This window comes from Cyphellophora attinorum (assembly GCF_001299255.1).
Source record: "Cyphellophora attinorum strain CBS 131958 chromosome Unknown Contig8, whole genome shotgun sequence".
NCBI classification, from domain to species: domain Eukaryota; kingdom Fungi; phylum Ascomycota; class Eurotiomycetes; order Chaetothyriales; family Cyphellophoraceae; genus Cyphellophora; species Cyphellophora attinorum.
This window is the reverse complement of record NW_017253236.1, coordinates 108,697-126,129: the sequence shown is the minus strand read 5'-3', so window position 1 is coordinate 126,129 and position 17,433 is coordinate 108,697. Positions and strand designations below refer to the sequence as shown.

The 17,433-nt window shown below is 54.6% G+C and overlaps 4 protein-coding genes across 4 annotated transcripts; 1 reads left to right on the top strand and 3 right to left on the bottom strand.

Annotated features, from left to right (window-relative positions):
- Positions 1–2,840: 2,840 nt before the first annotated feature.
- AB675_5328 (Eburicol 14-alpha-demethylase) lies at positions 2,841–4,388 on the top strand (the record flags this gene model as incomplete). Its single annotated transcript, XM_018145534.1, has 1 exon — positions 2,841–4,388. The coding sequence occupies one exon, from the start codon at positions 2,841–2,843 to the stop codon at positions 4,386–4,388; it is 1,548 nt and encodes a 515-aa protein (XP_018002049.1).
- A 4,927-nt stretch (positions 4,389–9,315) lies between these two features.
- Positions 9,316–10,412, bottom strand: AB675_5327 (uncharacterized protein; the record flags this gene model as incomplete). Its single annotated transcript, XM_018145533.1, has 2 exons — positions 9,316–9,815; positions 9,872–10,412. The coding sequence occupies 2 exons, from the start codon at positions 10,410–10,412 to the stop codon at positions 9,316–9,318; spliced, it is 1,041 nt and encodes a 346-aa protein (XP_018002152.1).
- Positions 10,413–13,136: 2,724 nt separating this feature from the next.
- Positions 13,137–14,642, bottom strand: AB675_5326 (uncharacterized protein; the record flags this gene model as incomplete). The annotated part of the gene is made up of 2 exons (XM_018145532.1): positions 13,137–13,712; positions 13,770–14,642. 2 exons carry the CDS (start codon positions 14,640–14,642, stop codon positions 13,137–13,139), a joined length of 1,449 nt encoding a protein of 482 aa, XP_018001919.1.
- Positions 14,643–14,827: 185 nt separating this feature from the next.
- On the bottom strand, positions 14,828–16,195 carry AB675_5325 (uncharacterized protein; the record flags this gene model as incomplete). Its single annotated transcript, XM_018145531.1, has 1 exon — positions 14,828–16,195. One exon carries the CDS (start codon positions 16,193–16,195, stop codon positions 14,828–14,830), a length of 1,368 nt encoding a protein of 455 aa, XP_018001775.1.
- Between the last annotated feature and the right edge of the window lie 1,238 nt (positions 16,196–17,433).

The following is a 17,433-nucleotide window of genomic DNA, read 5'->3' as shown; positions in this document are numbered from 1 at the left end:
GAAGTATCATGCCGTCGATCGGAGCGAAACTTCTCTGGTGTCGGCGAGCAATGTACCTCCCAAGCCTAAAAATTGCATGCCAATGTGCTCTTTCTTCTGCTATACCCAGGTCTGCAGCTAGAACAAATAGCGTGTCCCTCCTGCGTCTCAAGTATTGTGAGGTTGTGGAGCTATCAACGCCGTCTTCAATCGAGCGCGGCAGGCACACCCGAACAACCGTCGGCTGCGCGACACGTTTTCCGTTGCTTCCTAACATTCTGATCTGGTTTCGAAACAGCTAAGGTGCATGGCGAAATGCAAAATCTGCGAACCCGTGAGAAACCATGTGTTGTCCATGTTCTGTGAGTGGGTCGCTTTGGGTCGTGGAAGCCATCATCAACAGGCCTTGACAAGCATCTCGCGATGAACTCATCCTTCGCCCTCATCGTTCAGCTGGCAAAATGTCCTCGGACAGGCTTCAGAAACGGCTCGAGCAGGGGTCACTGCTAGACACGAGGACGGAGTTGGGTTGTTGATGAAAGATCGATGGGTGGAGACGGCAATCAGTGGAACGAGCGGGTTCGTATTCTACACCGAACCCTGTCCGGTGTCAATATCACAGCAGCAGCAGCCACCACCGTCTTTCCTTTTGTGCACCTGCCGACAGATACGCGAATGACCAACTCGTACCAGCGCGCTGACGCGAACGCCTCCTGCCTCCGTGAGGTTGGGCGAGCGCATGATCATCTTCATCCACGTTGCGATTCCCTTACAACATGGGGTGTGCTCGGTCTTCGACCCCGGCTCGCAAGCTAGGCTACCCTCCATCGCTGACATAGCCTGATCAAGGAGTTTGAGGCACAGCGCGACACGACCCGTGGGCCACTCTTGAGCAAGGCCAGGCCGGTGGCAGTCATGCGGTGTGCTCAATTGCCCGTGTAGCACAGATTGCGCAGGCCCCGCAGATGCAGCAATGCTCTGACTTGGAAGGCTCTGAAGCCTCCACAGATTGTGCGCCTACATCTAGCTAGCCATCTCGTGTTGATCTGAGCCTCATCGCTGGACAGGGGCAGATTGCGCCGCTTATAATCGTGCCTGGAGTCAAGGGCTGGAATTCGACTGGCTCGCATTCTGACAGAAACTCAACAAACCCTTACCAGCGCACCACGCGGACCGGTGTCAACATACAATTGCCATTGTTCACGATATCAATCTAGCACATTGCAGGCTTCGTACACGTCCCATAAGCTTGTTGCCTATGAGTGAAAACAGCAACGACCGCCAGCTACGCCATGATGCCGGAAACACTCCTGCTCGCCATGGGCCTTGTCCTGCTTGCGGCAGGCACGCCTTTATCTATTGCATCCAGCGGCAGCGATCACAAGCAAGCGCCTCTGGTTCATGACGTCGATGCTATTTCAGGTTCGAAGAACGTGCAAGGGACCATCATCAATACTGATGAGGATGTTGTTTGCTGGACGCCAGGACCACCGGCTCACACGCGTGTCACAAGTCCTCGACCATCGGTGCACTCAACACTTACAGTACATCAGCGGCATTCGATTACCAGTACTCGCATAACAGAAGTGACGGCCCCTGTACAGACAGACTACGTAACAGTCACGATCGAGAAAGACTTCCATGCGTGGTGGTGGCGCCCGACCGCAACGGTCAGTTTTACCGAGGAGAACCAGTCTCCCACTGCCGTTACCGAAACGGACACCGCCCAGGAAACCGGAACCCTGGCAGCAGCATCGTTCAGGCCAAGAACTACGACCCCGGTTTCAGAGGACTCGAAACTGCCGAAGGCGGCGCCCCAGCCTCGCTTTCTTCAGATGCATCTACGCCAGCTAGCAGTCTATGGCGTTCACATACGAAGGCTCTTGCTACGCCGCGGGTCGAAGGGCCCACAGGCGGGCGATGACCCGGCGCCAGCAGTGACATGCTATCATCACACCACGCTCACTGGAGTCTCAGCGTTCCGGACCACCGCGACATCGACGGTTGCGGCCCGTACGACGACCGAGACCAGCACAACAACAGTCCAGCGCACAGTGAACGTTCGTGCCGCAGCGACGGTCACTGTAACCGTGACTAATAGCAAAGTACCAACGGCAGCTACGATTACGGTCAATCGTGCCGCAGCGAGTCCTTCGACTAGCGCAGGGGTATTCAGCAACGACACGCATATCGTGTATCACGCATGCGCCAACGACAAGTTTACCTGCAATGCAAACGGCAGCAGTTGTGTAGGGCTAATCGGTGGTGGCCACGACCTGCCGGTCTCATTGGCTTTATCACAGGTTTTTGAGACACTGGCGAGCACAGATATGGATACAGCATTTGCTTGCTGTGTGGCTGCATGGCGATATACAAAGGCACGAGAGAACAGACGTCTTTTCGTTTGGGAATTTAGCTTGAGCGGAACACGCACTGTTAGGCATCCGGGAGGTGCTCAACGTTCGGCTTCAGGTTGGGGCCAGTGCAAATTGGCCTTACGGATCCGCTGAAACGACAGGTAGACCACGCTCCCTTGACGCAGGCCATACAAAGTGCTGGTATCAACACTGTTTGCCAGGGCAATGCTCACAGGTCTCCTTGTCGCGCTAGTTGGCGTGGCACACCAGTCGTATGATTGGCCCGGCTTTGACCAGCTCGTTGAACTAAGACTTGTCCGGAATTAGAGGCTAGAATATACGGCATTCCGGAAGGCAACCGCATGCAGAACGCCTAAAGTCGCTCAACGCCTTGCCCGTTCCTATTTTCAAACTCCTCTTACGGTTCAATGCAACGATGTTGAGGTGACAAGGGACAGACAAACTTCCTTGAGCTCGTTGCTTCGCAACGCCTGGAGGTCGAAGATGGCTGTCGCCCTGAGCACCATCCTCTACGGCCTGCTCACGCTCGTCCTCATTAGCGTGATCGCGCACACCGCCCAACAAATCCTGCTGCCCAATCGCTCGCGACCACCCACGGTTTTCTCCCTCTTCCCTTTGATCGGCAGTACAGTCTCCTACGGCGCCGATCCATATGCGTTTTTCTTCGCTTGCCGCGCCAAGTATGGCGACATTTTCACCTTCACGCTTCTTGGCATGAAAGTCACGGTCTACCTTGGCGCTGATGGCAACAATTTTATCCTCAATGGGAAGCATCGCGATTTGAATGCGGAGGAAGTGTACGGGCCGTTGACTATTCCCGTGTTCGGCAAGGGTGTGGTGTATGATGTGCCGAATGAGCGGTTTATGGAACAGAAGAAGTTTCTGAAGGAGGGTTTCACGGGTGGGAGAATGCGGAAGATGGTGCCTCTGTTCGTGAAGGAGACGGAGCTGTTTCTTGAGTCTAGTCCCGAGTTCAGAGGTAAGACGGATGGTGGTGCGATCGACATCTCGTCGGTGCTTTCGGAGATTTCCCTGTACGCGGCATCGGGCAGTCTGCAAGGAAAGGAGGTGCGCGCATTGTTCGATTCAAGCTTCGCGACCGTATACAGGCATCTCGACGACGGATTTGCGCCCGTCAACTTCATGCTGCCTGGACTACCGATACCCATCAACTGGAGGCGAGATCGTGCGCAAAAGACCATGCAGCAGTTCTATCTGGATATCATTCGTAAACGGCGGGAGCAGGAGACAGAGCAGGAGAATGCCACCAAACCAGAACACGACGAAGAGAAAGCAGACATGATCTCCGCCTTGCTCCACGCGACCTACAAGGATGGAACGCCGTTGTCCGACCCAGAACTTGCAAACCTGATGATCGCCCTCCTCATGGGCGGCCAGCACAACACCGCCGCGTCAGGCACATGGATCATGCTGCACCTCGCGCACCAACCACAGCTCATCGAAGAGCTCTACGCTGAACAGGCCGCCGTACTGGGCCCTGACCGAGTGCTCACATTCGATGCCATTCCCAACCTGAAACTGCACAACAACGTCATCAAAGAGACCCTCCGTCTGCACAGTCCGATTCACAGCATTATGCGCAAGGTGAAACGCGACATGCCCGTTCCCGGCACCGACACGGTAGTACCCAAAGGCCACATCCTTCTCTCCGCGCCCGGTGTGCCTAGTCGACAGGCTGAGTTCTTCCCTGATCCGCTGAAGTGGGATCCGAGGAGGTGGGATGACCCAACAATGCTAGAGCGTATCAATGCTGCTGCTGCCAGTGGTGGAGCGAGCGGAGAAGGCGGGGTTGCATCATCGCCATACCTGCCCTTCGGTGCCGGACGACATCGGTGTGTGGGCGAGACGTTCGCGTACGCGCAGCTGTTGGGGATTGTGGCGACGTTGGTGCGGCGAGTGAAGTGGGAGCAGGTCGATCCTGATGCGGATGTGCCGAAGACGGATTACAGCAGTATGTTCAGTCGGCCTGTGCACCCGGCTAGAGTGATGTGGTCCTGGCGGGAGACGTGACATCTCTGTTCGTGGTGACAGGCCTGGTGAAGGCAGTGCAAGATCTTGCCGGCTTGATTGCTTGACTTTGGCATGTGTGCGTGCCTGCCAGGGCTTACAGGGGGTGTCGGCAGCAATTGGAGACAACACCACCATGCAGGACAAGCCAAAGTGTCTTGTGCCTCGCGCAGCTTTCTCAGCGCCTATTCGTGCTAGCGGGAAAGCTGTTGCTACATGAAGCAGCAGGAATTTGCCTTTGGGACGTTTCGGCCTTCCTGGCCGTCGCGTTTGCGTTTGACGACGACCTCGTAGGAGGGCCTTGACGCGCTCGACGTGGTTCTTCTCCGCTTAGTCTGCTTCTTCTTCGGCAAGTCCTCAGCCCCTTGACAACGTGTAGCGTTTGAAGTGGTAACAACTCGCCCCTGTGCGGGGACATTGGTCTGATGCGGGCTACCAAGATTATGTGGCTGATGTTGAGAACGTTCAAGCACTGATGACATTCCGGGTACCGACATGCAGCACATGGCATGTTGGCAGGCGCAGGTTCCTGAGCAACGGATACCCGGAGTCGTAGCGTCTAAGTGGCGGTGTTGGCGCTCGCTCAGAGTCTCAGTACCAGGATACTTGGCCTCCGGATTTGATGGTCCGGAGTTGCTGTTTGGATGATCTGCAGACAGCTCAAAGGGACCTTGAGGCGCTCCGCTGCCGTGTGAGCAGTTCCGCCGGAAGACAAACCTTGGGAGACTAGTCCGTGGCTCAGTATTGGGCGACCAGAAGGAGTTGAGTCCTCCGCGGTACCTTGCCCACAAGGATGTGATTGCCAGCCACGGTCGATGTCGAAGGCAGGCATGTTGAGTGCGCTTGTCGACGATGCGGAAATGAATTTGTTCTACTTACGTTCGAGTGTTGTGGAAGATTGTACTTGGTGAGCATGAGCAGTAATCAGTGTACCCAGCGGAACAAGGAATTTCTTCAGGACGATGACCATTATTCATCCATTAGGCGGCAGCCTGTGTTCTACTTCACCATCATACCTACGCTGGACCGAATGGGAAGGGATAGAACTGCCAGTCTCGTGTGTTGTTGTTATTGTTTTTGTTATTGCTGCACGTCAATCTGATACTTAGCTGCTTTGAGTGAGGGTTGGGACAGCCTCAACAGTACGTCGAGATACATATGAGGTCGGGCACATGCCAACGGTCCAGACTTTGAGCGCCAAGTCCAGCTACCACGCTGCGAGGGCAACGCTATGACCAAACGCCAGCATTAATAAGTATTCATGACCGGCAGACACCGAAGCAAGGGATAAGAACGTAATGGTTGCCCGGGAAAACGCCTGCCTGACGCCTTACTTAGAGGCACGACGCGCGGAATTGTTGATCTAAGAGAATGATAGCAGGCGGGCCTGATGTCGTTACTTGAGGTCTCACAAGGCACGCGCGAAGGAATGCGGGACTGAGATGTCGCTGTGAATTTGGGCTGAACAGGGATGACCGCAGGTGACAAGATCGATCTTGCGGCGCTACGGCCGACGGGGACGTCGAAATGCCGCGATCTGCTCGCAAGCTCACCACAATGCCTCACGCACTGTTCGAAATGCGAGTAGCAAGTTAAGAGCATCGTCTGAGCAATTATGTCATTCGCTGTCGTAGCCGTGGAGAGGAACTTCCTGCCCTCGTGTCCGGCCTATCTCGGGGGCAATCTGTCGAGCGACGTGTACCATCAGAAATAAGACTATCGTGACACAGATCCTATGTAATTTAGCTGACGGCCAACGCTAGCGATGTAGATGGTACAATAACATGGGACAATCACAGACGAGAGAGAAAGCTGTTGCCAAGCCTCGCTTGCCTTGCCTTGTTTCGTCACGGGACAGCCCTTCGCCAAGCCTAGAACTTTGTCAATTGGATCCAGGAGTTCAAGTTCTCTCCTTCCAATGTTGCGACGACGTGCGAGTGGTCGTGCGATTGCGTCTCTTGACGTCGTCTCAGCGATACTGGAAACAATTATCGAAATTTACATGGCACTGATGTGGCTGCGGCAGCTGTACTAATTGAAACAGATAGGGATTGTTCGCAGTATATTCAGATCGCTCGCGCAAAATGAAGGGATGTAACGGTAACAAGCCTGGCACCTTCGACTCCCTGCGTTCCTTCCTGCTGCTGCAGTCATCACTATCCTAATATGTCTGTACTTATCGCTCGAGAGCGCTCAAAGTTCGGTCGTCACAGTAAATAACAATACGTTTTGGACGCCCCAACATTTTTTCATCATAATATACATCAGCATTGGCGAGTTGTTAAAGCTCGTGCACAGTCCATACAGCTTGCGTCGACTGGCCGCAGGACATCGGTTCTCCATTCTGGTGCGCGTGTCGCTGTACATACTTCGTCGGTCGAGACTCGTGTTGCGCTCAGGGCAATCGAGGTGCACCAGCTGGGTATACCAATCTAGGTCTCTCGACGGCAATGAGACCGGTATTCCAGGCTGCTCGTGCCGCCCTTCTGCAGCACTTGCATGTCCGAGTTGGGTTTCAAGTGAAAAGCCACCAGCTGATTCCTTTGGACCTCTTGACTGTTCGACCATTGCGCCTGATGTCATAGGACGGCTGGGTTCTGCTCGGTGTGTGTCGACTTTGCTGACTCTGAGTACTCGCTGCAGCCTCCGGGGGGCTTCTCGTGTCGCCAGGACGCCCGCTGGGTGCCCTGGCAGCATGTGAAATTGACTGCTCCCATCCACGCGAAGCTGCGACGGCAGATGGGAAGGTTTCGAAAGGCGGTGGCACGCAAGTGTTTGACTGGAAAACGACCGGTGGGTTTCGGGCTGGCGGAGTGTGGTTATGGGCAGGCGGCAATGCTTCGAAAGGCACCGACGCGAGAGTATTTGCCTGGAAATTCAACGGTGGATTCTGGGCTGGTGCCGTGTGATTGTGAGCAGCGCCAATGAAGCACTGGCATATCTGGGCTGCCCATCGATGGCTGCCCATCGGCTGGTTTCCCGGCAGTTCAAAAGGGCGTTGCGAGGAGTTGGCCGGTGCGCTGCTCGTAGGGATCGAAGTACCCCAGTCTATGTTGTGAGGGTGAAAGGCAGTACGGCAGCGTATGCAGACCTGCTGCACGTGGCACTGGACCATGCATGACCCAGTACAATCGGGCCAGCGTGTCTCGTTGGGCACACATGAGTGATGTTGATGGCAACACATCTTTTGAACTTGCAAAGTCAATATGCAAAGATGTCGATAGGCAACAGAAAGCTATATGAGAATCATGTTGGGGAGGGGCATTTTATCGGAACAGAAACGTATGTGAATTCGCTGACCGTGACGCCGGTCCCTGTGGCGCGGGAGATTAATTGAGGCTGACCAGGCTCTGGCACGATTGTCCGAGACAGGTTTTCCAACAATGCGATCTCCGCTTTTTCATGAACTGCCCGCATAGTGTAGAAAACCATTCGAAGCTGCGACCCTTCGAAATGACATCTGAATAGTAAAACTCGCAGCAGCATACTTGCCCACATCGCACCATGGGCGCCAGCAAGAACGTCAAGCTTAGAGGGAAGACCTTTGCGGCTCGTCTCTTGTGCCATATTTTGGAAGTACTGTAGCATCTTGAATAAAGTACCATGCGCTGCGCGTGAGGCGCTTACCACCTACCGTACACTGCACATATCACGGTACAGGCGCTGGTTCGATCGAGCGACGCGTTTCGCTGCGCCCGCGGTAGCCATACCGTCAGTGTAGAAATGGTTTTTAGTTGTCTTGAGCAAGATGTGGCTACTACTCGGGCACAGCCAGACGAATGCACATTACTGATTGCGAAAGCGCTGTAGAGTGTGGCTGAGGCTGAACAAATAGGCCTAGGCGAGAGGTCTCAAGGCGCTAACACGCCTGGCCTACCAACGCAACATTCTAGGAAAGCTTGCTCACAGGAAACTCGGAGCAACAGGGGCTGAGAGAGGTTGATTGATTCAAACCGGCTAGCTCAAGTGGCAGCCTGTCAGCTATGGTAGGAATGCTTGAGGTATAGACACAGGACGGCGAAAGCGGCTCTGACATCTCAGTCAGTCATCGTCGCCTGTCGTCCGTTGGCCTGGTCGTGTCCATACGAGCAAGCAGCAAGAGACAAATACATAGAAGGATCCTCGGTGCCATCTCAGGCCACCTCCTTTCGGTTGTCTTCCTACTCTCTCGAGCACCTTTCCATGAGCCACGAGCCTCGTCCAGAAGCAATCATCTGCCGGCCGAGCTAGTGAAAGCCGACCGGTCGTTGTATGTTGATCGTATGCATCGAGAAGCGCTCCTTCCATTTTCGGATCTTGTTTCCTCCGCGTGATCCCTATTGCTTCGAAAAGCACCAAAGCTCCTTCCCTTTTCTCGACGTCCAAGTCCGTGCGATAAGTGAATATGACGGATGAACTGCATCGGATACCAGTATCGTTCAATGAAGAAGACCGGTTTGGCATGTTGTGCGGTAGCGACCGCTAATGTTGTTGTGGAGAGGAGAAGACTGTTTGGTGAGTATTAAATATGCTGGTTGAGAATGTAGAATAGCAGCACAAATTCGCTGCTTGCTGGTCCTGGGCTGCCAGGAGTCGTGCATGATTGTATGTCGTAATCATGCGAGGGTATAATGGGGTCGTATCGTCTGGTGATAGTATCAGAGCCTGGCCGAGTTGAAGGCCGGCCGAAAAGGAATGGTGGTAACATTGACATAGTAGAAGTCTGAAGGATTGTTGAAGAAAGTCCAAAGTGTGCCTCGTTCGTCCGCCAACCGAGCCAACAGCGCAAGAGTGCAGGCTTCCAGGTCGTCATTAATAAGGGATTTGTGAGATGTGGGAGTCAAGTCGTGGTCGAAGCCGAAGCACCAGGCGAGTTCAGGACCAAGGAACGGCAGAACCGAGATTTTCCTTGTCGTGGTAGCCGTCCAAAGATATGAAGTATTAAAAGTGATTATCGTCCAAGGCTGAGCAGCGCCTCAATCGCTGCTTTTTCGGAGAAAGAATTGACGCCAGCGTCAAGTGGTAGTTGATTAGCGAGGTTGTACGGATGGGATGGAGCCGACTGCGCAAGGTATGCCGGAGTCTTTGCTCGATACCGTGACGCTGTAGAATATGTTCTGATGGGTTGATAGAGTCGTCCGCCACCAGAAGGTCGACGGACACCACCTTTTGGGAGAGATCGCGCACGCAGTGCTTCAGCGCCAATGGCTTGCCAGTCTTCCTCGTCGGTGGAGTCGCCTTCTCCGAGATCGATCTCGATGTCTTCACCAGGCTCAGAGGACGCGTACTCAGACCCGGCGTTGTCGAGAGACATCTTGTCGGCCTCGTGCTCGAGAGCATCGCGATCGTCGTACTCGGCTTCGGAGTGGGAGAAGACGGCCGAATTTCCGGTAAAGCTCGTACCGAAGGCGTCCGAGCCGCTGTGCTGAGACTTCTGCGGAACCTGCAGGCCTTGGAATATGAGTTCGGAAGGCTGCCCGGCGGAGTGATGGATGAGCCGTGATCACGAGGAGGCTGGCCGCGAAGACGCGCATCCCATCTTCCCCAGCCGACCTTATCGAAGACGACATCGCCATTGATGCCTGCTCCGTCGCCGCTGCCACGACCTTCGAGCGCAGCGACAACTAAGCGACGCGCTTTTGCGGAGGTGATACGGGAGAAGCCAGGGACTGACGTAGTCAGATAGCCCATGATGTGCCTGATGGCGAGTGGGCCATGAGACAACAAGATCTCGGGCAGATGATGTTTCGCGAGCAGGGACGGGGTGATAGCACCAGCACTGTCGAGATCACCGAGACTGTCGAGCGCTTCGGCATTGAGCGCGTTCTGTAGCGCCGGAGCGTCTTTCAGGTCGAGATCGGAGTCGCCACTCGCAGGCAGATTAGGAGAGAGGGAGTGAGGAGGCGTTGGGAGCTGGTCGCCACCGCGTTTGGGTACACCAGTTAAGGAGTCCCGGGTGGCGACTTTATCGCGCGACTTTGGAACGTTGACCGATCCAGATTTGCCATTCAAGGCCATACCGAGGGCAGAAACGTGTTGGGAAGCCATGGCTATCGTTTGATGGTTCAGATGCTGAGATCTGGTGGGTTGAGATATGAGTCAGCCGATGCCTGCGCAGTTATGACGTGTGAAGCGACGACGACAATATTGGTCGCGATCGTCACGAAATCGTACCTGAACACGCGCGGGAAGTGATCCTGTGATGGAATCGCGTTGGCTGAGTGAAACGTTGAGCTGAAAGACGATGGGCTTGGTCGGGTCTGATACCAGAAGCGCGACGCGATAAAGGAGCAGGCGTGTAGTGTATGGTTTACAGGACGACTTGATGAACCAGTCGACCTGATACAATCAGGTATATCTTCCCTTGTAGTTTGGAAGATGGGAAGATAGGAACGAAGAAACGGAAACCAGGAAACAAAGCAGTTTGTAGTGTAGCCGATTGATAGTGAGGGGGGGCGCACGAGGACAGGATGATTGGATGAGTGCAGCAAGCTGGGTGCGATGCCTGCAGGTGAGAACCAAGCCGCTGCAGCTGCCCAGAACTCCGGGCTAAGACGGCCCCTACCAAAGTCAATAAGTGGGCCTAGATCCAGTATTCCCATGCACACCACGAAGACGAGACGGAATCACCATTCAGCATATGCTTTACCTGTGTACGATAACGGAGAAGGTCATCGCCCTGTGATCACTATCATGTGGTGATTTTTGATTGTTGATGGCTATCGTAAGCTCCCATATTCGCTGCTTGTCCACTGCTGAGGACCTTGACATGTCGTCTCAGCCAATATTACGGGAAGCCTCTTACTATGGAGTACATGGGTACTTCTGTCAGTCAGCAGCAACTTGGATTCCATGACGCGTCGCAGCTCATTTCATCATCGTCCTCCCTCGCCTTGGACTCCTCAAGCCAGGTGACTCAACACTTACCTCATCGTATTGTTGGCAGCATGCGTGCTCCTCATCCGCCATAGGTCTCTTCTCCTCACCTCATTGCATTGCGCCTGCAGCGTGGGATTGGCATGTTCGCACGAACTCGCCCACGTTATGGCGGACTCCTCCACCACCTCCACATCGCTTCGCCTAACAAGGTCAAAAATGACTTGCAGTGCCTATCAGTCCCCACGAATCAGCATCTCCGCCCACAAAGCGTGTCGGCTGCGACAGGCGGATAGCTGCTCCTGACATCGGGAAGCTTACTTGAGCAATAGAGGACCAAGATTTCGCATCAAGCGCACGCACACAGAAGCTCGACGAATATTGGATGCTCGAAATTGCTCGAACTTTTGCCAGCGTCAAGCTCGTTCCGCCGGAGAGGCACGCACATAGAATCTCGACGAATATTGGATGCTCGAAGATCACTCGAACCTTTCAATGTGTCAGCCGAGCGACGGTCACTCAACAAGCACGCACGAAGTGAATGCCACATCGTGAATGATTCACTGAAAGGTGAGTATCCCTTGACTTAGTAAGTGAAGCGAACGTTTCGCTTTCAACCGGACCTTGGCGTTGATCCCAAAGCTATATGTACCCGCCGTGCTCTCAACTTCATCTCAATGCGACCAGCTCAACAACTATGCATGTTCGGCATAACTTGTCATGCTAATGGTGGCATCCACTGCTACCTGGTGGGACGACGAAAGCTCTCCAAGTAATGGATGCTCTCCGCAGTATCAACGTTCTAACATCTGGGCATGTGTCAAGATGCTCGGAAGTGTTCGATCAAACACCCGCAGGCCATCGGCATGAGGACTCAGTTGCTGCACTCAGCAGGACCAAACCGTCGACCTCAAGTGAAACATACACGAAGCTTTGGATAACCAAGCAGCGCGCCCCACCAGGCAGCAAAGTGCTAACAAGGCATGGCAGGTGAGCTCGTGAAGTCGAAGTTACATGCGGTAACGAAGCAAGAGAGTAGATGGAGTCGTGGGCAAGTCGACTACTTATACCATGTCGACATCGTGCAGCCCGCGGCGAACCGAAGCAGTCACTTCACTATCTCAGTCCAACGAGCATTCACTATGCGCTGTACGTTATGCTTCGGCGACAACTGGTGCCATTCACTCCAGTCAGGCTCGGCATTGACGCCAGTACTGTATACCTGAGGTAGGCATTTCGTCAAAACACCAAGAAACACACCTCCGCCAAGACCTTAAGCCGACGTTCCACCCCTCATCTCCTGCTACAGACCTCTGCTATGCTCTCGCCTAAGCCAGCCCAAGTTTTTCGTCGGCCTCTATTCATCGACACCCGTTCCGCGATCCCACTCCCAAAATTGAGTGACCTCGAGTTCGTTGTCCACAAGAGCTGATTTCGAGTACTCGCCCTCCCCATGGCGGTTCTGCCTCCCCGAGCATAAGCATCCGTGCAATAGAACACTGTCGGGATTCCTCGTTGAGCCACAGGCTAGGCATTCTAAGACGGGAGAGAGTAAAGGTCGGAAACCGACATTTTGGTGGTCAATCCACTGTCTCGATGCTAGCTAGTGCGGGTCATCCGGTCTGCCGAGAACCCAAGCAATATAACTGCTAGACATGCTGCATGTGTGTCACACTTCAGGTCTCGACCTCAACTCACGAAGACAGCAAATGTACTAACTGATGACACGGAGCCGGCAGAATGCAATTGTGATAAAATCAAGTTGGTAGATAGACAGACAGACATTAGATCATTTTCACATCACCCATCCCTGATTACGACCACCGCCCATTTAGATTGTCCCAGAGATGTAGAGTACAGATTCTCTGCTCCTTCTTCACTTGTCTGTGCAGCAGATCACATCGTCAACCTCTTCTCATCCTCAGCTCCAGTGGTTCTTCGCAGCAGCTCATGCCTTGCAACCTTCGTTGCCGCGAACGCTGGAAGGTGCGGTGTTGGTGGCAGACTGCCATCTTCGCTTGTATGGACCGCCGCGACGGGCAATGGACTGTGTAGGTCGATGTCTGCCCTAGTAGTCTGCCGCCCACGTCCCTTGTTATGAACATGCTTCTCAGTCCTTGCCCGCGCCAACAAAACCTTCATTGCTCCTCTGACTTCAGCTGCGTTGCTGAGACGCAATCCTGTGTTCTTGCTGACCAGTTCTCCCGTCGCGCCAACTGCAGCACCGCTGCCATCGTCGTAGCCATCCATTATTTCCAACAAAGCAACTGCCCCTGCGCCGTCCGAACTGTTGTTGTTCCGCTTGATTACCACTTTCGGCTGTTTTCGCCCGACCTCGTCCAGGAGGTACTTGTAGAGCATGTCGGGCCGCATGTTTGTCATCTCAACGTCGTCTGAGGCATCCAGCTCAGCTGCGTTGGGATGATTGGCTGATTTGCCGCTGCTGTTGACAAAGGAGAACCGGTCCACTTCCTATCGCTTCCTACTCTGATTACCACTCCCTCCTTGCCCCAAATTCAACCAACTCACGTCCGTGTTGACACCACTCCTCTCTTGCTCACCTTGGTGCAGCGCACCAGGAGGGAAGTACCCACTCGTCAACCCCTGCCTGCTCGTACTCCGCTGATGGCTCGCCGCCGGATGCTGCACCTGACTCACAATCCCACCACCCGGCGTCGTATGCCCACTTGGCATCGGAAAATTCGAAATCGTCGCGCCCAGCCCACTACTCCCCGTACTCGTACTCTTACCTCCACTCGAGTTCGTCGTAAACGCCGTCGGAGGTGGGTTATACTCGGACCTGATCCGCTGCCCGTTGGGACCCGTAACGGTCCAGTTTCCGGAGTATGTGTCGCGTTGATGCCCGCCCTGCACGCTGGCAGGTATGCCGGAGGAGAAGGCTGGATCGACTTCTTGGTCTTCGTACTCGCTGTCGCCGTTGCTGCTGAGGGAGTTGGCGTTGGAGATGCGGCCTGTTTTGGGCGCTGCGGCGGCGTAGTGGCGCGTGCTGGGTTCTTGGGGGCCGGTCGAGCGCGGCGAGGAGGTGCCGACGGAGCGGGTTTGGAGGGTGTTGCCGGCCGAGTCACGGAAGGCGAATTTGGGTGCGACTGGGCCGGTGGGGGCGCCGGAGCCGGGCCAGAAACCGCCGCTGCCGCCGCTACGTGATCTTGTGTGGCGTACTTGTGCTGGTGGTGGGGATGGCTGCTTGTATTCTGCGGCGGGATCTGCTTTTTCGCCCGTGAAGTACTTCGCCCACGCTTCGTCGGTTTTCCGCTGAGATTTGTTGCGGGAGGGTATGGCAACCAAGGGAGTGGCATTGACGGGATGAGTGGGTGAGGCAGGAGTTGCGCGGCCGAGATCGATACTGGGACGTTCCTGGTAGTCTCCGAGGTGAGGATTCATGGGCTTCGAGATGGCCAGCGATGACTTCGCCAGCGGGCTCTTGTCCCGTCGGAAGATACCGTACGTCGCTGCCTGCGTATCTGGTATTGACCGCGTGTCTGATGAGATTCGGCGAATGAGATTCTCATTCGGACGTGCTGAGAAGATGGCCGCCGAGCCACGAGTCGTATCGATTACGGGTGGGCCTATTTGTGAGGCATGAGGGGATCTGCCATTGGTTGTCCATTCTCGCGGAGCGGGTGCATGCCGTCTTCGAAATCAAAGTCAGAGCTGCCCTTTTTGCCGGCAGGATAGGACTTGTGCTTGCTTTCAGCCCGCTTCTTCTCGCGGCGCTTATTCCGTATGCAAAGCAGAATGATGATCAGGATGGCGACCAGTCCGCACAGCCCACCAAGCACGCCACCTAGGATCGTCCATGTGCGGCTCCCATTGCCATCATTCTTGTTCGCCGCCGCAGATGTAGCACTTGGTGAGCTTGTCCGTGTGGCAGTGGGAGTTGTGCTGGACGATGAGGGCGCGGTTGTCGATGGCTGTATGACTTGCTGCGGCGCATCACCCAGTACTTGCTCTGCGGCTACCCAAGTGTTGTCGGCCTGACTGAAGAATGTGACTGAGCCGTCGTCGTCGCCTCCGACCAAAGCCAGTATTCCATTGTTTCCTTGCGCACTTGAGAAGTCCGTCCTTGTTGTACTTGGCACAGAGCTCCCATTGTACGCTGGGTAATTGCTGAGCGATTCCTGCCGCGCAGCCAACACCGACGGTGGTGTAGCTGCTCCGATGGTCTCAACTGTTGCTGGTGGCTGTGCTCCTGGCCCCAGTATAACGTACGATGTCACACCTATTGGCTCCTGTCCCATTTGTATGACCTGCATGTCTTCGAACGCATCCGCGGCTAGATTGAACATACTGACCTGAGCGACTGATGGATCCGGTAGAGGCTGAGGCAAGTCCAACTTGAACTCAACCCATCCTCCTCCAGCTGTGAAAGTATAGATTTTGCGATTCGTGCTACTTCCACCGGTATACACAACACTGTCGTCTCCCCAAGGCATTATGAAGGGTCTCGAGGCAGGCGGTGCGCTGTTCGACGAGTATCCAGCGACTGGATATGGCGGCTGGAGATCGATTGTGAAAGTTTCTGAAGAGGCTCCTGTATAGCCTTGTATTGCTGACCCGCCATACACAACGAGCTTCTTGTCTCTGGGAATGAAGTTTGCGCCATGCCGCAGTCGGTTCCGCATGACATCTGAAGGTAGTTGTACTGTTTCCCAGCTGTTGTCATCGAAGGAGAATCGCTGCAGGCCACTATAGCCACTAGTTGAGGAATTCGTAGTGCCTCCAATCACATAGAGTGCTTGATTGTCGCTGTTGTCTATCGTTGCTGTCACACAGGCTCCTCCTGTCACCGACACGCCGCTGTCCAGCTCTTGCCATGTTGAATTGTCCTGTAGCTGGATCGACTGGAAGGCGTCAGGCGAGAAGACGTAGAGTGTGTCGCCGTTGATGACCGAGCAAGAGCCTTTGACGGATTTCGGCGGCGTTGGCGCAGGCATCGCTGGCCTCCAGTGAGAAGATCCGTAGCAGTATTGATCGTCAGCTCATGACAATGATTCCGACGGTTTGGCGGTGATCTCGAGCTGATCAGTGGGCGCGTTCGCGGGGAGAAATTCGTCGCAGCGCCGAGACCCGACTCCTTGTGCGTTACACTGTCCAGCAGGAGATCTGAGCACCCTTTCGAGATCGAGGTGGGAGAATGTGGCCTCGGTTCGAGAACGTGTATAGTATTAGGGCTCCAAGTAGCTGGAAGAGCTCGACTGATCGTGTACTGTCGGCACAAACTTTTCGGACGCGCGTGTGGAATGCTGGGAGATATAGTATACAGTTTGTCCTGACAGTGGGCAGATACGAGGCGCGAGCCGCGATCTTCTCGAATGATGCTCGAAACGGAGGCAGATAAAGCGTAGAAGCGAGAGTATAGAGTCAAATCGCAGAAGATGGTGAATGATGCCGAAGTCCGCAAGGTCGCAGTGAGGAGACGAGGATGCCCAGTGCCGGGGAGCCAGCGAGGGCGTTGATCGGCAGAAGCCAGAAAAGTCAGGTACCGGACAACGCTGAGCCGGTTCTGTGGCTCTCGGCTAGCACCATGCAAACACGGTACCACGGATTGTCGATCTTCGGAACACTCCCACGTTCTATCAGAAGCAACACCAGATCGTGCTACAGAGTTGTCGATGTTATACAGTGGCGAGTTGCGCTTCAACGCAGTCTCAGCGACGACGAAGACAGTTCTACTTTTTTGTCCTTGTCTCAGGCGCCAACGGCCGCTGCAGAAACCCAGCAGCAAATCCCAGTCCCTCCCTGCACCAGCAGGAAACATCATGTCATCGTGCGTGCAGCCAGGCTTGCCACTCTTTTTTCTTTCTTCACGGTTCCTCGTCACCGTCACCCATCCGCGGTAACACCATGGCCGCATCTCGACTCCTCTGCGACATGATTTGATGGGAATTTGGCCTTGAGCGCAGGACTTACCCCTGGATGCATGGTGAGCTAAGCACCCTAGCGTCTGTCAATGCAAGAAGTCCGCGAATGGCATGACGCTGTACCTGAAAAATGGAGCTTTTCGGTGTTTCAGATGTGCTCCTAGTCAAAAGTCAATCTGACCAATGCAGGACTCCGCAGGAGGGAAGACACCAAGAACGTCTGCAGAAAAGCCACAGACATATCGGTGGATGCGTCCAACGACAGATGCAGAGGGCAACCTGATGTCGAAGGTAGGCTTGCATGCTGCTGC